Below are 26189 nucleotides of genomic sequence, written 5' to 3'. Positions count from 1 at the left end.
CAACGCTGCAAAAAAACAACAACACAAATTGTACATTCCATATAACTCCACTAGTGTAGTTACTCAACAGAATAATGGCTGTTGTCTTCAGATGGCAGTAAAGAAAGGAAAATAAAAATAAAACAGACTCGCCCACATCAAAGACTTTCCCCCCACTTCTAACAGCAGCATCACATCAACAGCTTCACATTATTAATGCCTGGGTTTGAATTCTTGTCTATTCCATCATGTTTGTAATATTGGGTTAGTGTTGCCATATTTTTTTAAATCCCACAACTCTGTTCTTCTTTAACATCTGTATGACAGAGAGCTACATCACACTCTTCTCCCTGTTGACAAGGGGTATACCGATAGAAATATGTTGGAGAAAGTGGTTGAGAATTTGATTCAGTTTTGATATGAGCCTACCGAGACTTGCTCAGGTCTTCATAAATCAGAGTGGAAGAAACTGTGGTTGAAAAACATCAAAGAGGAGAAAAAACTGGCAGATCCATCCATCATCCAAACCAAACAGACTGCTGAGACTTTAATGTGAGGGACTTCACTTTTTCACTTCTTCCTAATTTGTTTTTTAAGAGTTTTAAACTGTGCATCTTAGTGATCTTTTTAAGTATTACCGGCCAGTATCCTATTCAAAAGGGCGTGGTGGCATTGCGAGTTAAACCTCAGAAGCCTCTGGGCTGCAGGGTCAGAAGACCAGCCGTCGTAAGATCGAATCCATGTGGCGGAGTGAGCTCCCATCGCTTGTCCCAGCTCCTGCCAACCTAGCAGTTTGAAAGCATGTGAAAATGTGAGTAAATAAATAGGTACCACCTCGGTGGGAAGGTCACGGCGTCCCATGTCTAGTCGCGCTGGCCACGTGACCACGGAAACTCTCTTTGGACAAATGCTGGCTCTATGGCTTGGAAACAGGGATGACAACCGCGCCCTAGAGTCGGACACGACTGGACTCAATGTCAAGGGAAACCTTTACCTTATCCTATTCAATATTTACATGGGCTGAACTCCAAATGCATACGTGTGTGTCTGGTTGCACATGACCAGATCATCATGGCTGACTCCACAGTTGATGCCCCATATATTTGTATGGACACTATGTGTTTAATCATAGCATTTTCATATTATAGTTTGTTAGGTTTGGACATTTATCTACAATGTTGAGTTGTTTTGGAAAAACACCCTGGGGTCTCATACTGCAAGAAAGGCAGGTCATAAATGAAATTCATAGAGTAAGAAAGTAAGAAAAAGTGCTAGTGGAAAAATACGCTAAACTAAATACCATCTGAGGTTTCTTCCGGGGAGATGTTCTTTTTATGCCTGTTCAAATCGGCGCACGGAGCTGTGCCCACATGCAGCAGCTGAGGCACAGGTCCCACATGTGTACTTTGGGACCCAAATGGGATTGCACAAATGTAACAGGAAAACTCTCGCCTGATTAAGCAAAATCGTCATGAGAGCCCTTATTTCCGAATTCCATCCTGAATTTATATCTGTTTCTCTTCTTCATCTTGCGATGACAGCCATGATGGTTTTTAAACTGCTAAGTAAATTCCATTCCCCCCCTTTACTAACGTAACTTAGGTAAAGGTAAAGGTTCCCCTTGACATTTAGTCCAGTCATGTCCGACTCTAGTGGGCGGTGCTCATCCCTGTTTCCAAGCTAGCATAGAGCTAGCGTTTATCCGTAGATAGTTTCTGTGGTCACGTGGCCAGCGCAACTAGACATGGAACGCCGTGACATTCCCACCGAGGTGGTACCTATTTATCTACATGCATTTTTACATCCTTTCGAATGGCTAGGCTGGCAGGAGAAACCTAACTTAGGGCATACTTAAAATTTTGCAAAAATTTTCTATAAGGGATAAGAGACTGAGCTACTAGTCAAGAAGATCCAAGTGTGAAGTCCCTCCCTATCCACAAAGAAATGACCAGAACTCACTACGTCAGAGGTTCCCAACCTCGGGTCCCCAGGAGTACTTGGACTAAAACTCCCAGAAGCCTCCCCCACTAGCTGTGCTGGCCTGCATTTCAGCACTGGGTCAATTTAGGCAAGTCTTTTTAAGGGACGTGGTGGCGCTGCTGGTTAAACCACAGAAGCTTCTGTGCTCCAAGGTCAGAAGACCAGCCATCGTAAAATCAAATCCATGTGGCGGAGGGAGCTCCTGTCGCTTGTCCCAGCTCCTGCCAACCTAGCCATTCGAAAGCATGTAAAAATGTGAGTCGATAAGTAGGTACCACCTTGGTGGGAAGGTAACAGCATTCTGTGACTAATCGTGCTGGCCACGTGACCACGGAAACTGTCTTTGGACAATCTCTGGCTCTACGGCTTGAGACGGGGATGAGCACTGCGCCCTAGAGTCGGGCACGACTGGACTAAATGTCAAGGGGAACCTTTTCCTTTTTACCTTTTAAGCCTCATCCTTCAATCTGCACTATATGCGTGGATAACAATACTACAGTACTTTTCAAGCCTGTGTGGCCTTGGGCAAGCTGCATAGTTCCAGAGTGCCCTCAGAAGAAGGGAATGGTCAACCACTTGTGAGCCCTCGGTGCCTAGAAAACTATGAAAAGGGTTGTCGTGTTAGAATTGACTTGAATTGACTTGATGGCACATTATTATTATCAGAAGTATGAATATTAATTCCAGAACTGAAGCAAATGCATGACATTGCCAATGCTTTAGTTTCTTTTAACTTGCAGGATAGCTCAGTGGTTTAGGTCTCTGGCTGGGGAGCCAGACGTGGGGAGTTTGATTCCCCCACTGTGCCTTCTGGGAGAAAAGCCAGCCTGGGTGGCCTTGGGCAAGCTGCACAGTCCCAGGGCGCCCCCTGGGAAGGGTAAATCAGGGTATTCTCTACCTAGAAAATCCTTTAAAAGGCTGCCATGTGTCAGAACACACTTGATAGCATATAGTTATTATTATTACCTTTGAAAAGCCTTCAGAAACTTTGAATTGTAGAACATAGAACTGTGAAAATAACCACATTACACCTTTTTACAAGGATTTTTACTGGTTTGTTTCCAAGTACATTGCACTGGGGGGGGGCATTAACTTCCAAATACCTGAGTGATCTGCTAGAGGATATTTTGCTTGACTTTGTAACTTTGCTTTTACGACTTATTTCAGCCATTCTGAATTTGCCAGGTGGAAACTTAAGCAGGGCACAGAGCAGAAGAGCGGCTTTAACCTGCTTCTTAGTAGCTCGACAGGTAGCCCATAAAATATATAACCAAACAGCTGGCTGTAAGGAAAGTCTATAAGTTTCTCAGAAGAAAGAGAAAGGGCAACTCTAAATTAATACTAACATGGTTGGATACATGGATGTTTCAACCCTCACGTTTATGAATTAAGCACCCAGATGTGGGCCTGGATGGATACATCCATCATTTTCAGTTTCTTCTGCCTTTTGACTTCTTGTTTTGGCCAAAATTCTCTCAGCTAGATATACTGCTGTAAGTCCACTGGCTCAACCGCAGGAGCAAATTGTTACGAGTTACAGAATCGCTAGCTGTCTCTCTCATAATGCTTCCATACCCACAACCAGCATGCAGCAAGGGATACGGGCAGCAACTCCTCAATCAACAGCAATCCGCTGCTGCAAGTTATGCCACTGCAATCACAAAAGTATAACTTACTGGTAGGATTCTGGCCATCCAGTTAATTCCATTCTGAATGTAAAGACATTTTAAAAAGTGTGCAAATGCCTATTAAACAGAATTCTCAGTCTTTTAATAGAAGAGATAGCAGGCATAGCAGCATTTCACGCTGCAGCACATAGCTGTATTTCCAAGCACAGTGGTGCCTCGCAAAACGAACACCTCGCGGGACGAAAAACCTGCATGACGAACAATTTTTGCAATCACTGTAGTGCCTCGCAAGACGGCTTCTTCTATGGCCATGCTTTGCAAGACAATTTTTTCCCCAAGACCAATGCCTCGCAAGACGAAAATAATTCATTCGTCTTGCCAGGTTCCCATAGGAATGCATTGCAATGCATTCCTATGGGAAACCGCTTTTCGCAAGACGAAAATTTCGCAAGACAGTGCTACTCGCAGAACGAATCACTTTCGTCTTGTGAGGCACCACTGTATTACAAATGAAAAGAAGCACAATGTAATCTAATACCTCTATGCACCAATGCATGGATGCCACACAAGTAGAAGCAGAGCCTGGAAGGTTAAAAATGAAGGAATATAATGAAATACTAAGTCATCCATAACTGAGCAGCAGAAGGATTATGCTTTTCAGGTCACACCCTTATTCTACTGTACTGTTGTGCACAGCTTCACCATGTAATTATACTCATTTGTCTTTAATGTAGCTTCCCAATTTCTGCTTAAATGATAACCAGGGGAAAAAAATCAATTTGCAGCCTACACATCGTTTGGTCTACATATTCCAGAAACGGATGTGGCTTTGACACTTATTTCAGGCTTTTAGAGAATGCAGGCCCAGCCAAGGAGACCCACATACAACATTAGTTTGTGAATTTTAATAGATATAACAGATGTTACTTATTTCGCTCATCCCTGCGTTAGAGCCCCCTGGCCCTGGAACATTTGCAGCTTCTGAGTACAATTGTTAAGACCTTAACAAGATCAAAGCTGAAGTGGCGGCTTCAATCAGCCTCAATAAGTTTATATTGTAGGGATGCGTTTCCTGTAAAGGAGATGATGGAACCTGAAAGTTTTGCTAAACTTCTCCTTCCCCCCCCCTTTTTTTTTTCTTTTTCCAAGGAATGTGGAATTACTCTTACATGCAGGAGTTGTTCACTAGCTGACCTTTGAGTCCTGTGTATAATTAATGGGTCCACTTTCCGAATATCTCATGGTCATGTAGGACATGCTTATGTACAAAATTCCTTCAATGAAACAAGTACTAACTATCTGATCTGCTATGTATAACTGTGGAATCTCTTATCAGTGGAGCCACCATCATGACCTTTCAGTTAACTATGAGCTGAGGGCTCATTAGAGAACATTAGATTAGGCATCCTTCAGTCTCGAAAGACTATGGTAGCGTGCTCTGTATGGAGGGCTTGGAACAGCGCCTAGTGTGGCTGAGAAGGCCAATTCGAGAGTGACAGTCCCTTCCACACTGAAGACAAACCCAGTCTGTCCCCTGTCCGGCTCCCTGGTTTTGCTGCTTATGTGACTTCCTCTTTGCCTCGGCCTGCTGGGCAAGGGTCTCTTCAAATTGGGAGAGGCCGTGATGCACTGCCTGCCTCCAGGCTGAACGGTCAGATGTCAGGGTTTCCCATTTGTTGAGGTCTATTCCTAAGGCCTTCAGATCTCGCTTGCAGATGTCCTTGTATCGCAGTTGTGGTCTCTCTCTGGGGCGCTTTCCCTGCACTAATTCTCCATAGAGGAGATCCTTTGGAATCCGACCATCAGCCATTCTCACGATGTGCCCAAGCCAACGTAGACGTCGCTGTTTCAGTAATGTATTCATGCTGAAAATTCCAGCTCGTTCTAGGACTGCTCTGTTTGGAACTTTGTCCTGCCAGGTGATGCCAAAAATCCATCGGAGGCAACGCATATGGAAGGTGTTCAGCTTCCTCTCCTGCCGTGCACAAAGGGTCCAGGACTCACTGCAATACAGGAGTGTGCTTAGAACACAGGCTCTATAAACCTGGATCTTCGTATGTGTCGTCAGCTTCTTATTGAGCCATACTCTCTTTGTGAGTCTAGAGAACATGGTGGCTGCTTTGCCAATGAGTTTATCCAGCTCGACATCTAGAGAGAGGGTGTCAGAGACTTACTGGAAAAGACAATGATGGCAGGAAAAGCAGACGGAAAAGAAGGAGGCGGATGATTGAGCTGAGGTACACAAAGTCATGAACAACCTCCAATTGTGTGGAGATGGTAATAGAGGGAGGTGAGTCCACGCCCTGGCTCATGACTTGTGTTTTCTTCAGGCTGATTGTTAGTCCAAAGTCTTGGCAGGCCTTGCTGAAATGATTCATGAGTTGTTGGAGGTCTTCAGCAGAGTGGGCAACAATGGCTGCATCATCTGCGAAGAGGAAGTCCCGCATGCATTTCAGTTGGACTTTGGTCTTCGCTCTCAATCTAGAGAGATTAAAGAGCTTTCCATCTCTTTTATTACTCCTTCTTAATCTCCATCCTCCTGGCAGTAAGATTTTTTAAAAAGTCTTTGTCTTATAATTAAGACAACGAATTCACGATCCAAAATGAAGGGACAGCCACCAATTCAAAGGCAAACATGAACATACACAACACATTCATCCACTTAGCAATTGTATGATTTTTAAAACTACATTGCAGGCACAGAGGGTCTAATTTGGACTGGGATCCTGGTGCTGGGGTAGGGGGTTAAATCTTCTTCTCCATTTACAGTCTTCTGGGTCAGCTATTTCCCTCGCCTACTATAGCATTATAAACAGAAGTACAAAGAACCAGCATCCAGAGATGCTCAACCAAATAGCTAGGCTAAACCCACACATCAAAATTGTATCCATAATTTTATTTCATGTTTCAGTGTATATTCTGTTTTTAAACTTTCACATGTAGGTCACAAGGTAAATTTCAGGAGCAGATTAATTAGGTTTCACCAGCCAGAAACATGCTCATTAAGAGGGGTTATATTGAGTGAGATCTTGAGCCCCTTGCTATAACAGGCCTTAATCCATCCTTCCTGTTCACTCCATTGCAATGACTAGAAATGGCTACCAATGAAGGTGAAAGAAGAAAGTGGAAAAACAGGGTTGCAGTTGAACGTTAAGACAAAAATCATGAGTACGTATTTGTTAGAGATGACAAATATGTACTTGTGACAAAAACTACAAATTGTTAAAGATTTCCTATACGTTGCATAAATTATCAATCCAAAGAGAGACGGCAGCAAAGAAATCAGAAGAAGACTAAGACTTGGAAGAACAATTATGAAGAAACTCAAAAAGATCCTTAACTAGAAAGTTGCACCACAGGAGGCCAAGATCATTCATGTTATGGTATCCCCAAATACTATGTCCAGATGCAAAAAGGCTACAAAAACAACAAATGCTGGCAGGGAAAAAAAAATCCATTCATTGACCATGAACTGCCAAAAATCAACCCTGTACTCTCCCTAGAAGCTGAAAGGCTATTGTCATGAGAAGACAAGACTTCCTGGAAAAGACAATGATGGCAGGAAAAGCAGACGGAAAAGAAGGAGGCGGAATACACGATGGACTGACTCCATAAAGGAAACCGTGGTGTTGAGTTTGCATGACCTTAATGATAGGACTTTTTGGAGAACATTTTCATCTAGAATCACCATAAGTGGGAAGTAATTTGATGGCATGTAAAATTGTTCTCTCTCCTGATTTTAAAAATGCTCATTTCTAGTAAGCTCAGCTGGCATACATACCCACTATCCATGGGCTATCAATGAGACAGCACAATAGTTGAGAAACTAGGGCTGTGTGTGAGACTAGGGCCCCTGATCAATTCAGAGCCCAGTTCAGTGTTTCTGAGTATATCCTGGTTTAAGACAAGCTGCATTTGTTCAGAACCGACCAACCAAACTGCTGGTGCTTAACATTAGAAAAGGTATCCCTGCAGTTTTTTAAATGCATCCCAGGGGACAGCTGGAGACAAGAGCTGGAGAGCATCTGGCTACAAATGAATTATCCCTGGAGTTGAGAGTGAAAAGGTTTTTAATGGTCAGAGGGGGACAGTTTAGAAAATGGTTCAGAACTGAAGAAAGGACAATAACAGCCGATCAGAGAGGTCAAAAGGCTATGAAAGCAAATAAACCTGGCAGAAACTTGGGACAACATCTGTGATAATGCTAGAAGCCTCCAACCAACAAGAGGAGTGCCGAAGAGGTCAGTTTTAAGAAGCAAAGCCTGCTGCTTAAATACGGCACTCTTATATACAGTGGTGCCCCGCTTGACGATTACCTCGTTAGACGAGGAAATTGCTTAACAATGAAGTTTTTGTGATCGCTTTTGTAATGATTGGTTCCCTCCCTTTTCGCTTTACGACGATCAGAAAACAGCTGATTGTCGGGGTTCAAAATGGCCACACACTGTCTCAAATGGCCCCCCGCTGTGCTTAGGACGGATTCCTCGCACTACAGGCACCAGAAAATGGCTGCCCTATGGAGGATCTTCGCTGGACGCTGAGGTATTTTGCCCATTGGAATGCACGGAATGGTTTTCAATGCATTTCAATGGGCTTTTTCATTTCGCTTGACAAAGATTCCACTTAACAGTGATTTGAATGGAACAGATTATCCTCGTCAAGTGAGGCACTACTGTACCACATTCTGTGGGTGGTTTACAACTTATTTATGCAGCTATACATTGCCCCTACACTACCTCTGGGTAGTGTGGGCGGCATATAAATTGAATTGAATAAATAAATAAACATGCTCCATGAGCTGGGTACTAAATTTACTGACCTCTGAAGGAATGATGGAAGGCTGAATCAGCTGAATCTGCTGGGATCAAATGCAAGACATAAGCAGAGTCTTGACTGCAGTACTGCAGTTCAGTTACTCCACCATGAGGCCCACGTAAAATCAAACACAGATTGGCTACAATGGAAATCTTGAGGGGCTACAATCACTGCCGGACAGGGCATCTATAGCAGAAAGAGGTAACTTCGGTTGGTTCAGGAATCAATTTGCATCCATAGGACAAATGCATCGAATCCCCTCTAAAATTTGATGAAAAAAACTGTTACACAGCATTTAAAGCAAGCAAAATGCTTTAATTTCCAAAATGCTTTAATTTCCAGAGTTTTACTGGAAGGGCCTCATTTCCATCTATGCCTTACAGGAAGGAGAGAAAAGAGTATACTAAGAGCAGTGTCACTTTATATCAGAGTCCGATTTTTTTTTTAAAGGAGCTCATTGCAGTAGTCATTACTCTGCTACATCCAGATTATTACTGTAGCTCCCACTTGCCTGTTCACAAAGTAATCTGTTGTACTACACATCATTACAGGGTTATATCATCCTTAGTAAATGTCAAGGTTCCCCTTGACATTTAGTCCAGTCGTATTGGACTCTAGGGGGCAGTGCTCATCCCCATTTCCAAGCCGTAGAGCTAGTGTTTGTTCATAGACAATTTCCATGGTCACGCAGCCAGCACAACTAGACATGGAATGCTTTTACCTTCCCACCAAGTATTTATCTACTCACATTTACATGCTTTTGAACGGCCAGGTTGGCAGGAGATGGGACAAGCGATGGGAGCTCACTCCGTTGTGTGGATTCGAACTTACGACTGCAGGTCTTCTGACCTTGCAGCACAGAGGCTTCTGTGGCTTAACCCCCAGCACCACCATGTCCTTTATATCATCCTTACCAGGATTTTAAAAGCATGACAACATTCTCTAATCCCTCTAGTGGCCAATTCTGATATTCCACCTTTAAAATATTTGCAAATATAGATTTTTTAAAAAGCAATAGAATCCTGTTGATGATTTACACTCACATAAAAGAAATCAAATAAATCTTTGAGGCAAATTGACATCCATTAATTAAGTGACGGCTGCATCCCTGTACATGTGCTTCAGCTGTGTGTGTGCTTTGTTCCTGTGTAGCAATTTGCCCACAACACTGACACAATTTCCATTATGCAGATATAAATTGCCCATAGGATTCTGGCTAGTGTTTCTATACAGGATGGTTTTTAAAGGGGTATTAAAATTCCTGTTAAAATTAGATAGAGAATGAAATCCAGGAAGTGTGGAAAGGAGGTGTTACACTTGTTGGTGATTTCCATTAAAACTCCCATATGGTGTGTCAAGGATAATTTCCACACTGAGGCAGAACAAGCCCTATGATAATCAACAGCCATATTTGACAGGTGTGCAAAATGCTGAGTCATGCAGTATGTGTATTAAATGAAGTAGTGTCTGGGGGTAATGCAATGTCCTCACTGATTGGCTACATGTAAATATGCATGTGTATAACTCTGTGGACATGAGGAAAAGATGTAGGATCTCTTCTGATGAATGTCATGCTGCTGGTCTGTACTGCTAAAACTTCTGTATATATTGTATATACTTGGTGTTGGAAGAAGCTGTCTTTGTCTGTGTGATTCAACTGGACTGCCTAGATTGGGACAAAACTCTGCTAATTTACATCAACACACTGTCCTAGAACATAGAAAGGAAGAGAAGGGAGGAAAAGCAAAAGCAAAGCATATTGCTTATATACCACCCCATAGTGCTTAAAGCACTCTCTGGATGGTTTACAATTATGCAGGTTACACATTCCAATAGGACTTGAATTGAGTCTCAGAGACATTCAGGGTCTACTGCGAGATTCAAGGGTTCTTCAGCTGATTGCAAACAGTAGTAGTAACCAAAATACTGTCTATCTAGGTATGTAAAACCTTGCCTTACTCATCCATAAACTTAAGGAACTGCAACGTAGTGAGGTAATTTCTGGTGTTCTAAACAATGGAGGAGAATGAGGAGAAATAGTATTTTTGCATATATTAAGCAAATTGTTAACAATTCTGTATTAAAAAAAACAAAGTGTGCTGCTTATATATCACCCTATAGTGCTTAATCCTGAAGCAGAGGCTCCAATACTTTGGCCATCTCATGAGAAGAGAAGATCCCCTGGAAAAGCCCCTGATGTTGGGAAAGTGTGAAGGCAAGAGGACGAGGAGACGACAGAGGATGAGATGGTTAGACAGTGTCATCGAAGCGACCAACATGACTTTGACCAAACTCCGGGAGGCAGTGGAAGACAGGAGGGCCAGGCGTGCTCTGGTCCATGGGGTCATGAAGAGGCGGACACGACTTAACGACTAGACAAGAAAATAGTGCTTAAAGCACTCTCTGGGCAGTTTACAATTTTTTTTAAAAAAAAATTATACAGGCCACACATTGCCCCTACTCCCCCAGTGAGCTGGGTATTCATTTTATTGACCTCACAAGGATGGAAGGCTGAGTCAACCTCGAACCGGCTGTCAGTATCAAACACTGACCATGAGTTGAGTTTTGGCTGCGGGGCTACAGTTTAACCACTGCGCCACCAGGCTCAAACATCAATCCAAATGGAGACCACGGCCAAGAAATCAGAAGACGGCTGAGACTAGAAGGGCAGCAATGAAGGAATTAGAAGAGATCAAGTGTAAGCCTGTGTCACTGAGACCAAGATCAAAATCATCTGAGGCATCCCAGGAGAAGGGAATGGTAAACCACTTATATGTATTCGCTACCTAGAAACCCCTGAAAAGAGTCACCGTCAAGTCAGAATTGACTTGGTGGCATATGATTATATTAAGCAGCTCACATAGCATTGCACACCAAGTCACATGCCGGGTGTGCAACAACCAATACCTCTGCTGACTTCTTCTTTGGCAGCGATTCACTGCTGAAATTTGCATCGATCAAGCTACACCAACAGGCAGAAGTATCAGCATTCTGGTCAATAGCAGAACGCAGTCATATAAATCTATAGTCGTGCCCCGCTTAACGATTGCCCCACATTACGATGAATCCACTTTACGACGATGTTTTTGCAATCGCAAAATGATGGTCTAATGGGGGAATTTCGCTTAGCGATGATCAGTTCCCTGCTTCGGGAACCGATTTTCGCTTTACGATTATCAAAAACAGCTGATCATCGGGTTTTCAAAATGGCCACTGGGTGCTTAAAATGGCTCCCCGCTGTGCTTAGGGATGGATTCCTCGCTATACAGGCACCGAAAATGGCTGCCATATGGAGGATCTTCATTGGACGGTGAGTTTTTATCCCATTGGAACACATTGAGGGGTTTTCAATGCGTTTCAATGGGCTTTTTAATTTCGCTTTACAATGTTTTCGCTTAACAGCGATTTTCCTGGAACGGATTATCGTTGTTAAGCGAGGCACCACTGTATTATCCTACCCCATTTGGAATACTGTGCACAGCTTTGGTCACTGCACCTGAAAAATGCAGAGCTGAAAGGTGCAGAAAGGTTGTTATAACCAGAATGATCAGGAAGCTGGACCAATTTCCCCAATGAGGAAAATCTGGAATCTTACCTTTTGTGTTTTTTTAAAGGGCAAGCAAGCGGAAAGGGAAACCATACAGAGCGGAAACGGGGGCTTTGTGCTTTTTGTGAAGCATGAAGTGCCATTGCCCAGGTGTTCTCAATTCCTCTCCTCCCTCCACTCAGCCACCCGGTCCACTTACCAGGCTCCATATGCAGCCCGGGGCCTTCTGCGTCACAGTGCACCAAGCAACGTTGGAGCCAGACAGGACCGTCCCCACCTCCCCGTGTCTAGTTCCTGTAAGTCAGTTCTGACTTGACAGCAAAGAACACGCATAAATTGTGTAGTGTGTGAAAAAAGCAATTAGGGCATAAGAAGTTTCTCCTTCTTATCCAAGACTACAGGGCCATCCAAGGAGATTAAAGGGCAAGCAATATAGGACAGAGAAAAGGAAATATGTGCTCACAGCCAGCACAGTTACACTATGAAATTTGCCACCGTGTGGGGAAAGCCAATGATAGAATGGCTTTAGGAGATGAGCATAAATTCATGGACCATAAAGCTATCAGCAGCTGCTAATTTTGATGGCTATACTGTGATATCAAAGGGAAAATCAAAAACAACCAATTGAGAATGTTCCTAGTATTAAAGAGAATGCGAGCAGGGGATGTCACAGTTCTCACTGCATCAGCCAGTTGTGAAGCCGGGAGTTCGATTTCTCAATGCACCTCCTAAGAGAGGGGCCAGCAGAACATGTGCAGCTGATGGGGTTACATGATGTCCGGCTTTTCTGGACATGGCCAAATGGCAGAGTCACAGAGCACCACCAGAAGCAGAGACTGATATACCACTTCTGAACACGTTATACCTGAGAAGGTTTACCCTACTTTCAGCTTGACTCCATGTTACATGATAGCTAGAAAAGTCTCTCCTCTGACCAGTAACGCTCTTCTTATGTTCGCATCAGCACTGTTAATCCATTCAGGTACATGCCAGCTGAGACTTTATCTCAAGGGAAGGCAACTTCCAAAGAACTTCCTTCATGGAGTCAACTCATCTCATATCTAGGTTTCCTCTTTTCCTGCTCCCTTCAGCTTTTCCTAGCATTATTGTCTTTTTCCAGAGGATCCTGCCTTCTCGTGATGTGCCCAACGTAGGGCAGCCTCAGTCTCATCATTTTTGTCTCCAGAGATAGTTCAGACTTGACTAGGCAAAACATATATTCCCAAAACTGTTTCCCACACCTCCACCAGGAAGTTACAAGAGGATGTCTGCGTCAATTTTTTAAAATTAAAAACTTCTGGTAGTCGGGGGGGCTAGGAGGCCAGGAGTCCACAAGGCACAGAGAGCCATATTTGGACACTGGGAGCCGCATGCAGCCTTGGTGCTGCACTTTCCCATCCTTTGTACTGTCTAGATAAAAGTACTATTTCTACAATTATCTGCACTCCAGAAACATGCTTTGATTGCTGCCATTTATTGCATATGGGTATATCCTTGAAGACAGTTCAGAAATGTTAGGTGATCCAAAACTGAGCACCAGACCATTAACTGGAACTGCCCAATATAATGGCAATATGCAGTTGGGTTTTTTTTTCCATTCCCACTGGTGACCACTCTACTTTGGGACCCTTTATCAAAGACTATATATTTACACACATGCATATATACGGACACCTACATCTTATGATCTAATTCAGACCTTCAGCTTCTCTTCGTCTGATGAAGTGCCACTCAACAGATGGCTGAGAGAGAGAGAGAGAGAGAGAGAGAGAGAGCTTTCAGCACCTGTGCTTAAGTGGCAACATGGCTTCTATAAAAAGGCTCACCCGTCATAGCCAGCAGGGACAGCTGAGGGGCCTGACGCCGAGGGAGGCCTGGAAGGAAAAAACAAGGAACAGGGCCTTCTCGGCGGTGGCCCCTCAGCTGTGGAACACTCTTCCAATCGAAATTCGTCTGGCACCCTCGCTGGGTGTTTTCAAAAGCCAGCTAAAAACTTGGCTATTTAAACAGGTCTTCCCTCCAGTCAATTAAGTGATTTCTATCCCCAGTTTTTTTTCTTTTTCTTTCTCCTTATGGTAGGCCATCTTGGCAATGTTTTGGTAGGTAATCAATTACTCAAATTGTAATTATAATTGTAAATAACTGAAAATTGTTTATGATTTTACATATGTATATATTGCCGTGTTTTATTTGTAAGCCGCCCCGAGTAGACATTGTCTAGAGGGGCGGAGCAAAAATCCAATCAATCAATCAATCAATCAATCAATCAATCAATCAATCAATCAATCAATCAATCAATCAATCAATCAATCAATCAATAAAAATCACCTAGCATGTTTATTATAGTCTCATCAGAACCTAGTAAATTTGTGAGTGAGGTATAGGTTCGCTTGGCGGTTATCCCTCTATTCTTTGAGACTTCAGGTCTGGGGAAAGGCCCTTGTGAAGCACATGATTTTACTGCAGAAGGCTTCAGGTGTGACCCTTCACACGTCTATGAAGGGCAAGAAAAACTCTTGCCGCCAATTTTTCTCTCTGTTCCCAATGAATTTAGGTTGCTGGCCCTTTGGCAAGTGCTCGGTAAATAGAATTGATCCCTGGACCTCCTGAAATTGCCCTTCGAGATAGCTGTGGATTAAAACTCCCAGAAGCCTTTGTGACTAGCTGTGTTCGCTATGGAAAAATCTAGATAGAACGAAGGCCTTTTAATCTCTCTACTTCTGCTCCACTAACGGTTTGCCACAGGAGGTGTCAGTTTGCTTTATTTTGTTTTACTATTTTAATTGCTTTTATCTTTATGATATAAAATGACATGGTTCAGAGAAGGTCCAGGTAGCCATATATTTTTTTAAACAAATAAATAACATCTCTCTGTGGAGAGAATTTTCTAGCTGGTTTCAGCCTCCAGATCTCAGCCTGCTGCCAGAAAGAACCGGAAAATAATTCATGGATGTTGACATCTTTCCATGGCTCTTATGACAGCTAAGGAGAATTTCTATGCAGAGAAGCAACATACGTCAGATGAAGGGACAAAAGCATGGAGAAAATGTCACAGGGTAGAACTTTGGATCCTCACATGTTCTTGGACTACAACTCCCAGAAGCCTTTACCACTAGCTATGCTCACCAGGATTTCCGGGAGTTTCAGTCCAGGAGCATTTGGGGACACAAGATTGGCAACCAGTGCTGTAGAATATTGTTTTTAATTAGTCTCTGCCAAGCACCACTACACTCCTAGTCAGTGGAATAAGAGTCCAGACACTTTTTCATCCCACAGTGAGAATAGTTTCCCTTTACTTTACTCCAAAAATCCAAGCCATACAGGATAGATCCGCTTCTCTGAAAAGCTAAGGAAAAACTCCTAGAAGCACTAATGATATAATTTCCAGTAATGACCAACAGAGCCGTAGAACACTCTAGCAGGGCTTGCATTACGATGTAAACAAAGACTTGTCCAACAAACAAGTTTCGAAGTAGGGAACAACTGGCCACAGCCCATGTTTGGTTCCAAGACGCAACCATTTTCTAACTCTGAAAACTGCAAGGAAATACTACTATTTTAGTAAGAAAGTGCAACACAATGTGCAAAACATACATACGGACTCAGCAACAGTAATGACCTGGCCTTCTCGCAAATTATCAAGTGGTGTAACATGCTACTTTTCCATAATAATGTTCAAGGTCCGCTAAGAATGTGCATAGCTCAGTGGTTTAGGTCTCTGGCTGCAGAAACAAAGGTTGAGTTTTCAGTTCCCCACTGTGCCTCGCTGAGGTTGGACCCAGTGATCCGTAGGGTCCCTTCCAGCCCTGCCGTTCTAAGAGGATGATGATGATTACCAAAACCTTCGCTTATGAACTTCCCCCAGAACTGGCTACTCTTAGAAATGTGTTGACACTGTTATGAGCTGCCAAGTCACATCCACCTTATGGTGACCTTAACTAGGTTTCAATGGTAAGTGAGATGTCTAAGGAATGGTTTTACCAGTGCCACCCCATTGCCATGGTTAAGCAAGGATTTGAAACCCAATCTCCTGAGTCCTAGTCTGCCACTCTATCCACGACACCACAGCATCTCTCCCTGGCTAGAAATGCAAGGTTTGCTCAATGGACATTTGATCTGATGCATGGAGGTGTTTTACATAGGAATGAGGGCTAATAGCCATCAACATAGACCTCACCTAAGAGAAATGCATTGGCTCTTTCATAAGGTCCATCTGTACTGGTAGACATCGCATCGCCACAGGAAACTCTCAGGTCCAGGTGAAAACATTTTATTGCCTATGATGGAGCAGCAAATGCCCCGCACTGCCAATGTCAACACGCACTGAATCAAAACCAGCCAATTTCTTTTGGCAAATGAGGCAGAAAATCCCATAAGCACCTCTCCTCATCCCTGGTAGTAAAAATGTCATCGTAATAAAGTAAACAATGAGCAATTTTCTGTTCTTTTATAACACCCAAAAATCTGATGCCTGTGGCAGCCACCTGACCCTTCTTAAGGACAGGATTGGGGCTGGTAGATGGTTTATACTGATTTAGTGGTGGCGCTGCGGGTTAAACCACAGAAGCCTCTGTGCTTCAGGGTCGGAAGACCAGCCGTCGTAAGATCGAATCCACGCGACAGAGTGAGCTCCCATCGCTTGTCCCAGCTCCTGCCAACCTAGCGGTTCGAAAGCATGCAAATGCGAGTAGATAAATAGGGACCATCTCAGTGGGAAGGTAACAGCGTTCTGTGTCTAAGTCGCACTGGCCATGTGACCACGGAAGATTGTCTTCGGACAAAACGCTGGCTCTATGGTTTGGAAACGGGAATGAGCACCGCCCCCTAGAGTCGGACACGTCAAGGGGAACCTTTACCTTTACCTAGTACCTGACTGGTCCATGTAGGCAGTTTGATGATGACTGGCAGCAGATTTACCAGGTTTCAAATATGAGTTTTTCCTGTTCTACTAGGAGAAACCTGAAGTTGCGGTGTATAAAGCAGGTGATGTGAACTGTATCTAAGTGTTATCCTGAAACACATCCATCGGTTGAGTTTGGAAATTATAGGTTGCCATTTATTATTTTATTTTATTTTATTTTTGCTAAAAATAGAAACTGATCATTTGGTACTGAAGGTGCTCAGCGCTGTCCTAGATTGAATTCCTTTAATCGCCACAGGATGAGGAAACATTGAACAGTTTCAATTTCTTCTGTTAAAAAGGGAACAATGCCACAGACTTAGAAAAATATAATTCCCAAAGACCCTTTCGCTTGGGCCTTTGGATTACTGAACCTTTTTTTTTGTTTAATGAAGGACCAAGAAACATCCCTTCTCCCTCAACACACTCCCTCAAGAAGATTTGGGAGCAAGAGATGGAGGTAGTCACCTCAGAATGGCTCGAGCTTTTCTACTCTTCTGGCTGAAATTCAAAAGTGCTTCAGTTCAAACCACACTAAGTTCCTTATTTCTCCCAAAGAGACATTTTTAAAAAATCCTCAACAATGTCGCTGCTATCCAACAATATCACTTCAATGGGGCACTAAAAGAATTTCTCTGTAGTTCTTCAGAAAACTTAAAAGAGCAGACACAGTGCCCTTGTGGGCCCAAATGTGATTCCTTGTCAATCCAAATATCTTCAAACACCCAGGGCCCCCCCTCCCACATATATATCAGATTTGTTTATATTTAAAAGAGGGTCTCAGAAAGTTTGTTTGTGCCTTCTAGAAAGCATAGGAAGAAATCTGTCATGCTGTGAACCACCACAGAACTCTTAGTGTGGCCCACAACACAAAAATGTTTTAAAACGTTTTAAAAGCTTCTTTGGGGCATTTAGAGGGCATAAGGACTTTCCAGTTGTTTTTTAATCAATTTTTTTGTAAAAAAAATTATTATTTAGGGAAGGGGGGTTACATAGCAGTAGGTTCAGGGATAGGGTGTACACTATCTCCAAACTTCTGGAGATTGTCCACCCTGAGGCAAATAAAAATAGTAATCAGTAGGGCAGTGGCAAATTTGAGGTACATGTCATGACAATTCACACACCCAAAGAAGCAGCTGTAAATTCAGTCAGCGACATTAATCCTCATCAATAAACCGGTTCTAATAGGTTTTTTTTTTTTCTCCACAAGAAGCAGTCCTGGTGCAGAGTTACTGAATCTTTTAGGTCTTCAAGAGCAAGCCACTCCAAAATATCCAGCATTAAAACATTCCTGCTCTTGCAGGAATAGATTGCTGCTCATGTGTTGGGGGGGGGGGGGGAATGGCATATATATAGGCTGAAAACATATCGCTTAGCAGAGTAAGGCAAAGCTAGATCAGGCCCGCTGAATCTTTGGATTTTGGATCTGTAAACTCCATTGATTCAGTGGGTCTACTCTAAACGCAGTTAACCAAGCTACACAACAGAATTTTAGCCCTATTTTCTCTCTCATTATTGGGAGGATTGCACCTAAAACTTAAAGATCAGGAGAATCTGAAGGTCCTAGCAGAAGACGTAATACAAAAAAAGTCCAGAGATTCAGAAACTGTGGACTTTGGATCTGCTACACAATGTGTTGTTGAGGACGGCTGAAAGCTGGCTGCCAAGAGATGGGTTTTGAACAGATGGGATGCCAGGCTCTTTTTATCATTACTCTCTTCAACTGCTTTTGATTCAATTCTGTTTTAATATTACGATTTATCCAATAGTAGCCTAACATTATAACTTTTTTGTGTTTCTATCTATACTTGTTTCCAGTGTGATGTAGTGGATACAGGGACAGACCGGGCCTCTGGAGAACAAGATTCTAATCCCTACTCGGCCATGGAAACTGGAGGAGAGGAACTGGTAAAACCAATCCCCACCTATCTCACTTACCTGGAAAACGCTACAAGTCGGTTCCAACTTGACCGCACATTAAAAACAGCCATCTGTACTTGTACTGTACCACGTTTTGCAAGGTGGCATCACGTCCATTCTGAGTTACGGATTCCAAGGTGTGTGAGATTTTTAAGGACTGGTTTTACCAGTTCTGCCTGCCACTAGTACCGCCCCTGTGACTCATCAGAGATTTGAATCCAGGGCTCCTGAGTCCTCGTCTGATGCTCTATCCATCGCACTAAACTGGCTATGAGAACAGCAGAGTGTAAAGCAAGCAAGCAAGCAAGCAAGCAAGCAACCAAGCAACCAAGCAAATAAATAAACAAACAAACAAACAAACAAATAAATAAATAAATAAATAAATAAATAAATAAATAAATAAATAAATAAATAAATAAATAAATGATAAAATAATAAAATAAAATAAATAACCACAGACTACCACAGATCTGTCCAGAACTGAGACCCTTTTTGCAATGCGTGAACACCTGCTTTCCATCTTCCCCTACATTCTCTACATCATTATCATAATCTTATCTTATCTTTTTTTTCTTTTCCCCTTCCCTCAGTTCTCTACACCTTAAACAAACATAAAAGAAAAACAAAAACAAACAGCAACTGCACTCCTGGAATCATCCACCTGAGGTCCTGGCCTGACACCCCCATCACCCCCATCACCAAGGACCAGTGCCACAGAGCTCCTTACATTATGGGATGTCACAGAACTCAGGCCAGTGCATTATATAACCATCACTGGAAAGAAGCATACTCAGGCAGAAGTCTCCTTGCTCCTTTTTGCTGCAGTAGTTTCTACTGCCAAGGAGGCAAGCCACTACAGTATATAGCTTTGAGGTAGACTTGTCTCCTTCACAGCGAAAACTGCTGCAGAGGGAAGAGTAAGCAGAACTCTGGACACACACAGTATGTTCTCAGCCCTTACACACCTGTCATCTAAATAGCTGGGCCACAGTGGCTGAAACCCAGGAAGCTGCTTGTAGACTGTTGGAATATGACCCTATTGTCTAATCCAAATAGGGGATGTTATGGGAGAATCTAGCTGGGGAAACATCATTGGCTAATAGGGAGAATTAATTAATTAATTAATTAATTAATGAATGAATGAATGAATGAATGAATGAATGAATTAATTAATTAATTAATTAATTAATTAATTAATTAATTAATTAATTAATTAATTAATTAATTCCTTTGGTTAACTGCCTTGAGAACATCATCATCATCATCAATACAAGGCATAGTCTTTGACTGGTATTATATAACAGATACAAGTTTTAACCAAAACCCCAAGTATCCATTTATCAGTGTAATATGTACACTGTTCCTAATATTGCTATTTTTTTTACCTTTAATGGTGTTATTTCAGAGATCTGGAGTTGATACAATGTTTTATAAAATTCCACGGCAATGTTCACAATGCTTCAATGACGACAGGGACCACTGAAATGTATTTCCTCCACAAGTGAGTTATTCGTATTACCAGGTCTCTGTATTTTGTTAATTCTTCCAATTCTTTGTCTTCAGCTATGGCATCTTCTGGAATTGCAAGCTCAATTTTGTTTGGTAGCAGGAGTATTCTTCTTCAGAAACAGAGAAGTCCGCAAGGATCGGAACCCTCTCAAAGGAGAGAGCAGGTGGTGGTGGTGGTGGTGATGGTGATGATGATGATGATGTCATTGATGTATGTTACACTTGCATAGCACACAAGAAACTGATCCCTACCCCAAGCAGCTCCAAATCCAAAATCTGACACAAGCAAATTCCAATCTAAAATTTGATGCAATCTTCCAAGGCAGACGTGAAGGAGGAAGACCAAATATAAGATGGATTGACTCAACAAAGGAAGCCACAGCTGTTTGTTTAGAAGGGTTGAGCAAGGCTGTTGAGGGACAGGTCATTCTGGAGGTTGCTCATACAGAGCGAAAAGGATCTTAGAATCGTCATGGACCACAAGATGAATATGAGCCAACAGTGTCACGTGGCTACAAAAAAGGGAAATGCTATTTAAGACTGCATTAACAGAAATATAGTCTCCAAACCCTGCAAGGTTCCTCTCTATTCGGCACAGGTTAGGCCTCATCTTGAATACTGTGTCCATTTTAGAACACCTCAATTCAAGAAGGATGCTGACAAATTGGGGCATGTTCAGAGCAGGGCAACAAGGATGATCAGGGTGTTGGAAACCAAGTCTTCTGAGGAAAGACTAAAACAATTGGGCATGTTTAGCCTTGAGAAAAGAAGACCAAAGGGTGATATAATAACTTGAAAAGCTGTCATGCAGAGGAGGGGCAGGATCTGTTCTCAGTCATCCCAGAGTGCAGGACACGCAACAATGGGCTCAGGTTACAGGAAGCTAGTTGAATATCAGGAAAAACTTTCTAATTGTTAGAGCAGTACAACAATGGAACCAATGACCTCGAGAGGTGGTGAGTGCTCCAACACTGGAGGCATTCAAGAGGAATTTAGGCGGCCACCTGGCAGTTATGTTTTCATTTGTATTCCTGCATTGAGCAAACGGTTGGACTTCATGGCCTCAAAGGCCTCTTTCAACTTCAATATTCTATGACCATGTCATCATAATTTGGAGGCAATTTGGTAGTATGTAAGAAAGAAACAATGAGCCAAAGCATCCAAGTGAAGTCTCCTCCCTGTTCTGAGCAACTCAGATCGAAATGCTCCTTCTGCTGGCTGTGGAAGGATGCGTGAATATTTCATTTCGTTTCACTTCTGATCAGAATGGACCAAAAATTGCAACATTCAAAAGTAGGAAAAAATAAATCTGGCGGATTTGCCCATTCCTGTGGCAGGGATGGGTGAGGACTTCGTTTAAGTTCAGTCATCAGACTTTACAAAACAAACCTCCAAAATGCAAAATTGGAATCTGGGAGTGAATAAAACTGACAGATCTACTCATTCTGAATTACAGGCCTACATTCTCTTTCCATCGCTTCATCTCTGCTCTCTTTACCCTGCTTTATTGCCAGTTTGGGGCTGCTTGCAAGGGGCCATGTGGTATCTTTTTGTTCCCACCCACCCCCTCTTAGAAAGTTAGGATTTATTTTATTTTAATTTTTTCTTTTCTTTCTTTCTTTTCTTTTCTTTTTTTGCATGCACGCATGCATCATAAAAATACAGTGGAGCCCTACCATACCAGATCAATGCCATCTTTGAGCTTATAAGCACAACCCATCCAGATGCCTCCAGACTGCTTAGACAGAACATTAAAATATTAACCTTGCCCTGTTGTTCTACAACTGGCTGGATAGCTCAGTGGTTTAGGTATCTAGCTGCGGAGACAGAAGTTGGCAGTTCAATTCCCCATAGTGACTGCAGGGAGAAAAGCCAGTCTGTGTAGCCTTGGGCAAGCTGCACAGTCCCAGGACACTCCGGGAAGAAGGGGCTGGTAAACCACTTCTGAGTATCCTCTGTCTCCAGTCGGTTGAGATATGTTAGAACAGACTTGATGGCATGTGGTTTACTATTATTATTATTATTATTATTATTATTATTATTATTATTATTATTATTATTATTATTATTATTATTATTATTATTATTATTATTATTATTATTATTATGTACTCCAGGATACTACACCTAAATGAGGAGGATCTACATGGAAAGAGTGGCTGCAGTTGACAAGTCCACCCCTCATGATTTCTCTTTCTTTTTTATTTACTTATTGCTAGTGGGTCGTTTCTGCATGGGTCAATAAATTCCACATACCAATTCTGCCTTCCACAGAGATGTGCTACCGCTTAATCCACACTCTTTTGGAAGCCCCCCCGTGAGAAATCAATGCTGTAGTCACCTCCTTCCCCTGCCCTAACTCCCACTAAGAAAGTCATATGAACCTAGTGAAACTTTGGATTCTCCAATCAGAATCCCAGTATTTCCAAAACTTTTTATGATTGGCTTTTAAAGTGGGGGAAGGAAAAAGAAACCCTCAAAGGGCTTGAAACGCTCAGAGTTTCAAAAGGAAAAACCAGTGAGCAGCAGCTAACTCATGTTAGCTCATTTTTTAAAAAAAACCCACTGTGGTGTGTGCATACCCAGTAATATCTTTTCCAAATGTCCTCTAGTACCTGGGTTATTAATAGATGCAAGCAAAAGCTAAGATCTCTCACACAGTCTCACACATGCACACACATGCACCGAATGCAGGCCTTTTCTTGCTAAGAGGCAATTAATACATTATTTAGGAATGGGATGCTGCAGAAACTAGAGGGTGTAGCAATCAGGCAAAGGGAAGCAAATCCCCCCCAGCAAAGCAAAGCGGAGCCGGGCTTAGCTGTCACTTCATCTTGCACCCTGAGATCCGAGAGCATCTCTTCCCTCTGTTTTAATTACAAGAGCCAGGAATGAATGTCAAAAGGCAACGGCCTCCCGGGTCCTACCTTGGTCGTGACAATGCACAGGCAGTCCATCCCGAAAAGCAGTACAGGAGTACGTGGTGGAAATCCTCGAGCAAATCCGCAAAGGGGCAAGGGAAGGATTTCACAAGGCATCAAAAGAAGAGCGTGCAGAGGAGCGGAGCCTCGAATCTCTCAGCAGAGGCTGCTGTCTTTTCTTTTCTCTCCCCCCACTCAGAGTCTTCCTAAGAGGGCCCGCATGAGAGGTCCTCCTCCACATCACTTAAGATGCTCCCGGGCATCTGAGGTCCCCCTAGAAAGCATCTCCAGCAAAACTTCCAGGTGGCTTCTCTGCTTTGATTGCTGCATTGTTGAGCCCGCAATCAGAAAGGCTCTCCGAGGCAAGCCGTCCTCACAGTGGAGAGGAGAGCCAGAGCACACACCGGAGGAGAGAGAGACTAGAAAGCATCGCAAATCATCTCTGCTACCACGATGCTCATCAGCTGTTTCAGTAAAACCCTTTTTAAAAGGGATTTCTCTCAGGAAGACTCTTTCTCTGTGTCTTTCTTTATCTCTCAGACACACTCGTCTGGACCTTTATTTATAAGGGAAGAAGGGGAAAAACTCCCTTAATTTTTGCAAATTCTGGATGACCACCCTGTACACAACTGCCGGGCCAATCAATCAAAGGAGAATCGGCCCACAGCCAAAGCAGTAGTACTGGGTTGTTAAGCTCATTATTTAGAAGTACACATGTTGCCAGAATACTGCAGCATGTGATGCAGGTTGTTTGTTGTTTTTACCTTGCCAAAATCTCTCATAGATTCCCTAAAGCAGATTTATAGTTAGAAATGGAATGGAAAAAGAAAGGGCTGGCTTTTTTTTTTCCTTTTTAAAGAGAAAGCCAAAATGTAGCATGCTTCATTGATGCCATATGGTTTTCAGCCATGGTCTCTTTATGCCAAGGAGAAACTAAGCATTCTGTATCACACTGTTCCTGGCTGAAGACAGTGCTTGTGCGGTACATTTCGTTGGGTGTAAAGAAATGATACCATCTCCAGGAGAAGAGGCCTGGGCTGCGATATCAGTTGAAGAGAGAAAGGAAAAGATGCAGGAGGAAGACATTGTGTGATGAGAGGTCCCAGTTAATATCCTTATGAATGATTTTAGCATATTATTACACCAATTAAAAATTATAATTTTCCAAGCTTGCAAAATATACCCATTAAAAATAACTTTCCAGGCTTTGAAAATAATAATAATAATAATAATAATAATAATAATAATAATAATAATAATAATAATAATAATAATAATAATAATAATAATAATAATAATAATAATAATAATAATAATAATAATAATAATAATAATAATAATAATAGTAGTAGTAGTAGTAGTAGTAGTAGTAGTAGTAGTAGTAGTTGTTGTTGTTGTTGTTGTTGTTGTTGTTGTTGTTGTAAACTGTGTCACACCTCATCTGTGAATGTCCAAAAACTGCACAAACAGATTACAAAATTAGACATGACAGTGTGGCAAAGTTAGTGCACTGGTCATTATGCAAAAAATATAACTTGCTGGCCTCCAAAACCCCATGGGAACATCAGATAGAGAAGGTATCAGAAAATGAGAAAGTCAAGATCTTGTGGGATTTCCGGATCCAAACGGACAGAGACCTTGAACATAACACACCAGACATAGTAGTAATAGAATGAAGAAAAGTCTGGATCATTGGCATTGTAATTCCAGGGGATGCCAGAGTTGAAAATAAAGAATTGGAAAAACTAACAGAATACAGAGTCCTGGCAATCGAAACATCTCGCCTCTGGAAGAAACACACTTCAGTGGTTCCCACAGTCATTGGGGCTTTGGGAACAATATCAAGAAATTTCACGAAGTACTATAAGCAGTTGCAGATCTCAGAAATCACACCACCAGAGCTATGAAAAAATGGCAATATTAGGAACAGCATATATACTGAATCGATATTTAACAGATACTTAGGTTTTTGGTTAAAACTTGTACCTGTTATATAATACCAGCCAATGTTTTTATAATGTTGACTGTGCCTGGTATTTAATAATAATAATAATAATAATAATAATAATAATAATAATAATAATAATAATAATAATAATAATAATAATAATAATAATAATAATAATAATAATAATAATAATAATAATAATAGAAGAAGAAGAAGAAGAAGAAGAAGAAGAAGAAGAAGAAGAAGAAGAAGAAGAAGAAGAAGAAGAAGAAATAATGAGCCATCAAGTCAATTTTGAGTTATGGCAACCCTTTCTAGGGTTTTCTAGGCAGATAATATACAGAAGTGGTTTCCTATTTCCCTTCTTCTGGGGGAACCCGGGGACTGTGCAGTTTGCCCAAGCCACACAACCTGGCACATCTCCCAGGAGACACAGGGAAAGATTGAATTCCCAATCTCTCTAACTCACTGAGCTTTCCAGCTACTATGTATTATATCTAAAAATAGCTTTCTAAGCTCTGAAGACAAGTTACTAACTGGGACCAGCAGGAAGGAAGGAAGGAAGGAAGGAAGGAAGGAAGGGTTTCAACATACTTTTTATTTATGGTATTTAATTGCCTCTCTCCTCCTGTCCACCCCTGATCCCGTTCTTCTCTAGACGAGGAGCATTTTCTGGGCACTGGCCATGCTCCTGGGCAACTCTTACCTGCCTTTAGTTCTCATTAGAGAAATTAAAGGCAGAGAGTAATTAACACAATTCTAGCTGTAGCAAACATTATTAAAACAAAGAACCAGATTAAATATTAAAAATAAAACAGATCCATCATTATAATAATCAAAATAATTAAAAGCCATTAAAATAAGTGCCACATTCAGTAGAACAGTTTAAAAAGCCTTGTGAAGAGAAGTGCCTTCACACACTTCCTAATAGCAGCATGAATAGGAATAGATCCTTACTCTGAAGAGGCAGCATTTGCCCCTTGAAGGGTCCCAGTTTGCAAAGATGCCAGTTTGAGAAGAAAAGAAAAAAAAAGAAAAAGGG

The 26189-nt window shown here is 42.1% G+C and overlaps 1 protein-coding gene across 13 annotated transcripts in view; it reads right to left on the bottom strand.

Moving 5' to 3' along the window:
• Nucleotides 1–26189, bottom strand: part of DLG2 (discs large MAGUK scaffold protein 2) — a 1097443-nt gene that overhangs the window by 905625 nt on the left and 165629 nt on the right. For 2 of the 13 annotated variants that reach the window (XM_072993517.2, XM_078390159.1), the window contains exon 1: nt 23206–24048. The exons of 9 other annotated variants lie outside the window; for them this stretch is intronic. In XM_072993517.2, coding sequence (XP_072849618.2) covers nt 23206–23316 — 111 coding nt within the window. In that variant the 5' untranslated portion in view covers nt 23317–24048. Of the gene's footprint in view, nt 1–23205; nt 24049–26189 lie in introns of those variants that run through there. 2 more of the 13 variants (XM_078390160.1, XM_078390162.1) reach the window with 1 other exon arrangement.

Source organism: Pogona vitticeps, chromosome 3, assembly GCF_051106095.1.
Source record: "Pogona vitticeps strain Pit_001003342236 chromosome 3, PviZW2.1, whole genome shotgun sequence".
NCBI lineage: Eukaryota > Metazoa > Chordata > Lepidosauria > Squamata > Agamidae > Pogona > Pogona vitticeps.
The sequence above is the reverse complement of the archived record's forward strand: the minus strand, read 5'-3'. Positions and strand labels throughout refer to the sequence as shown.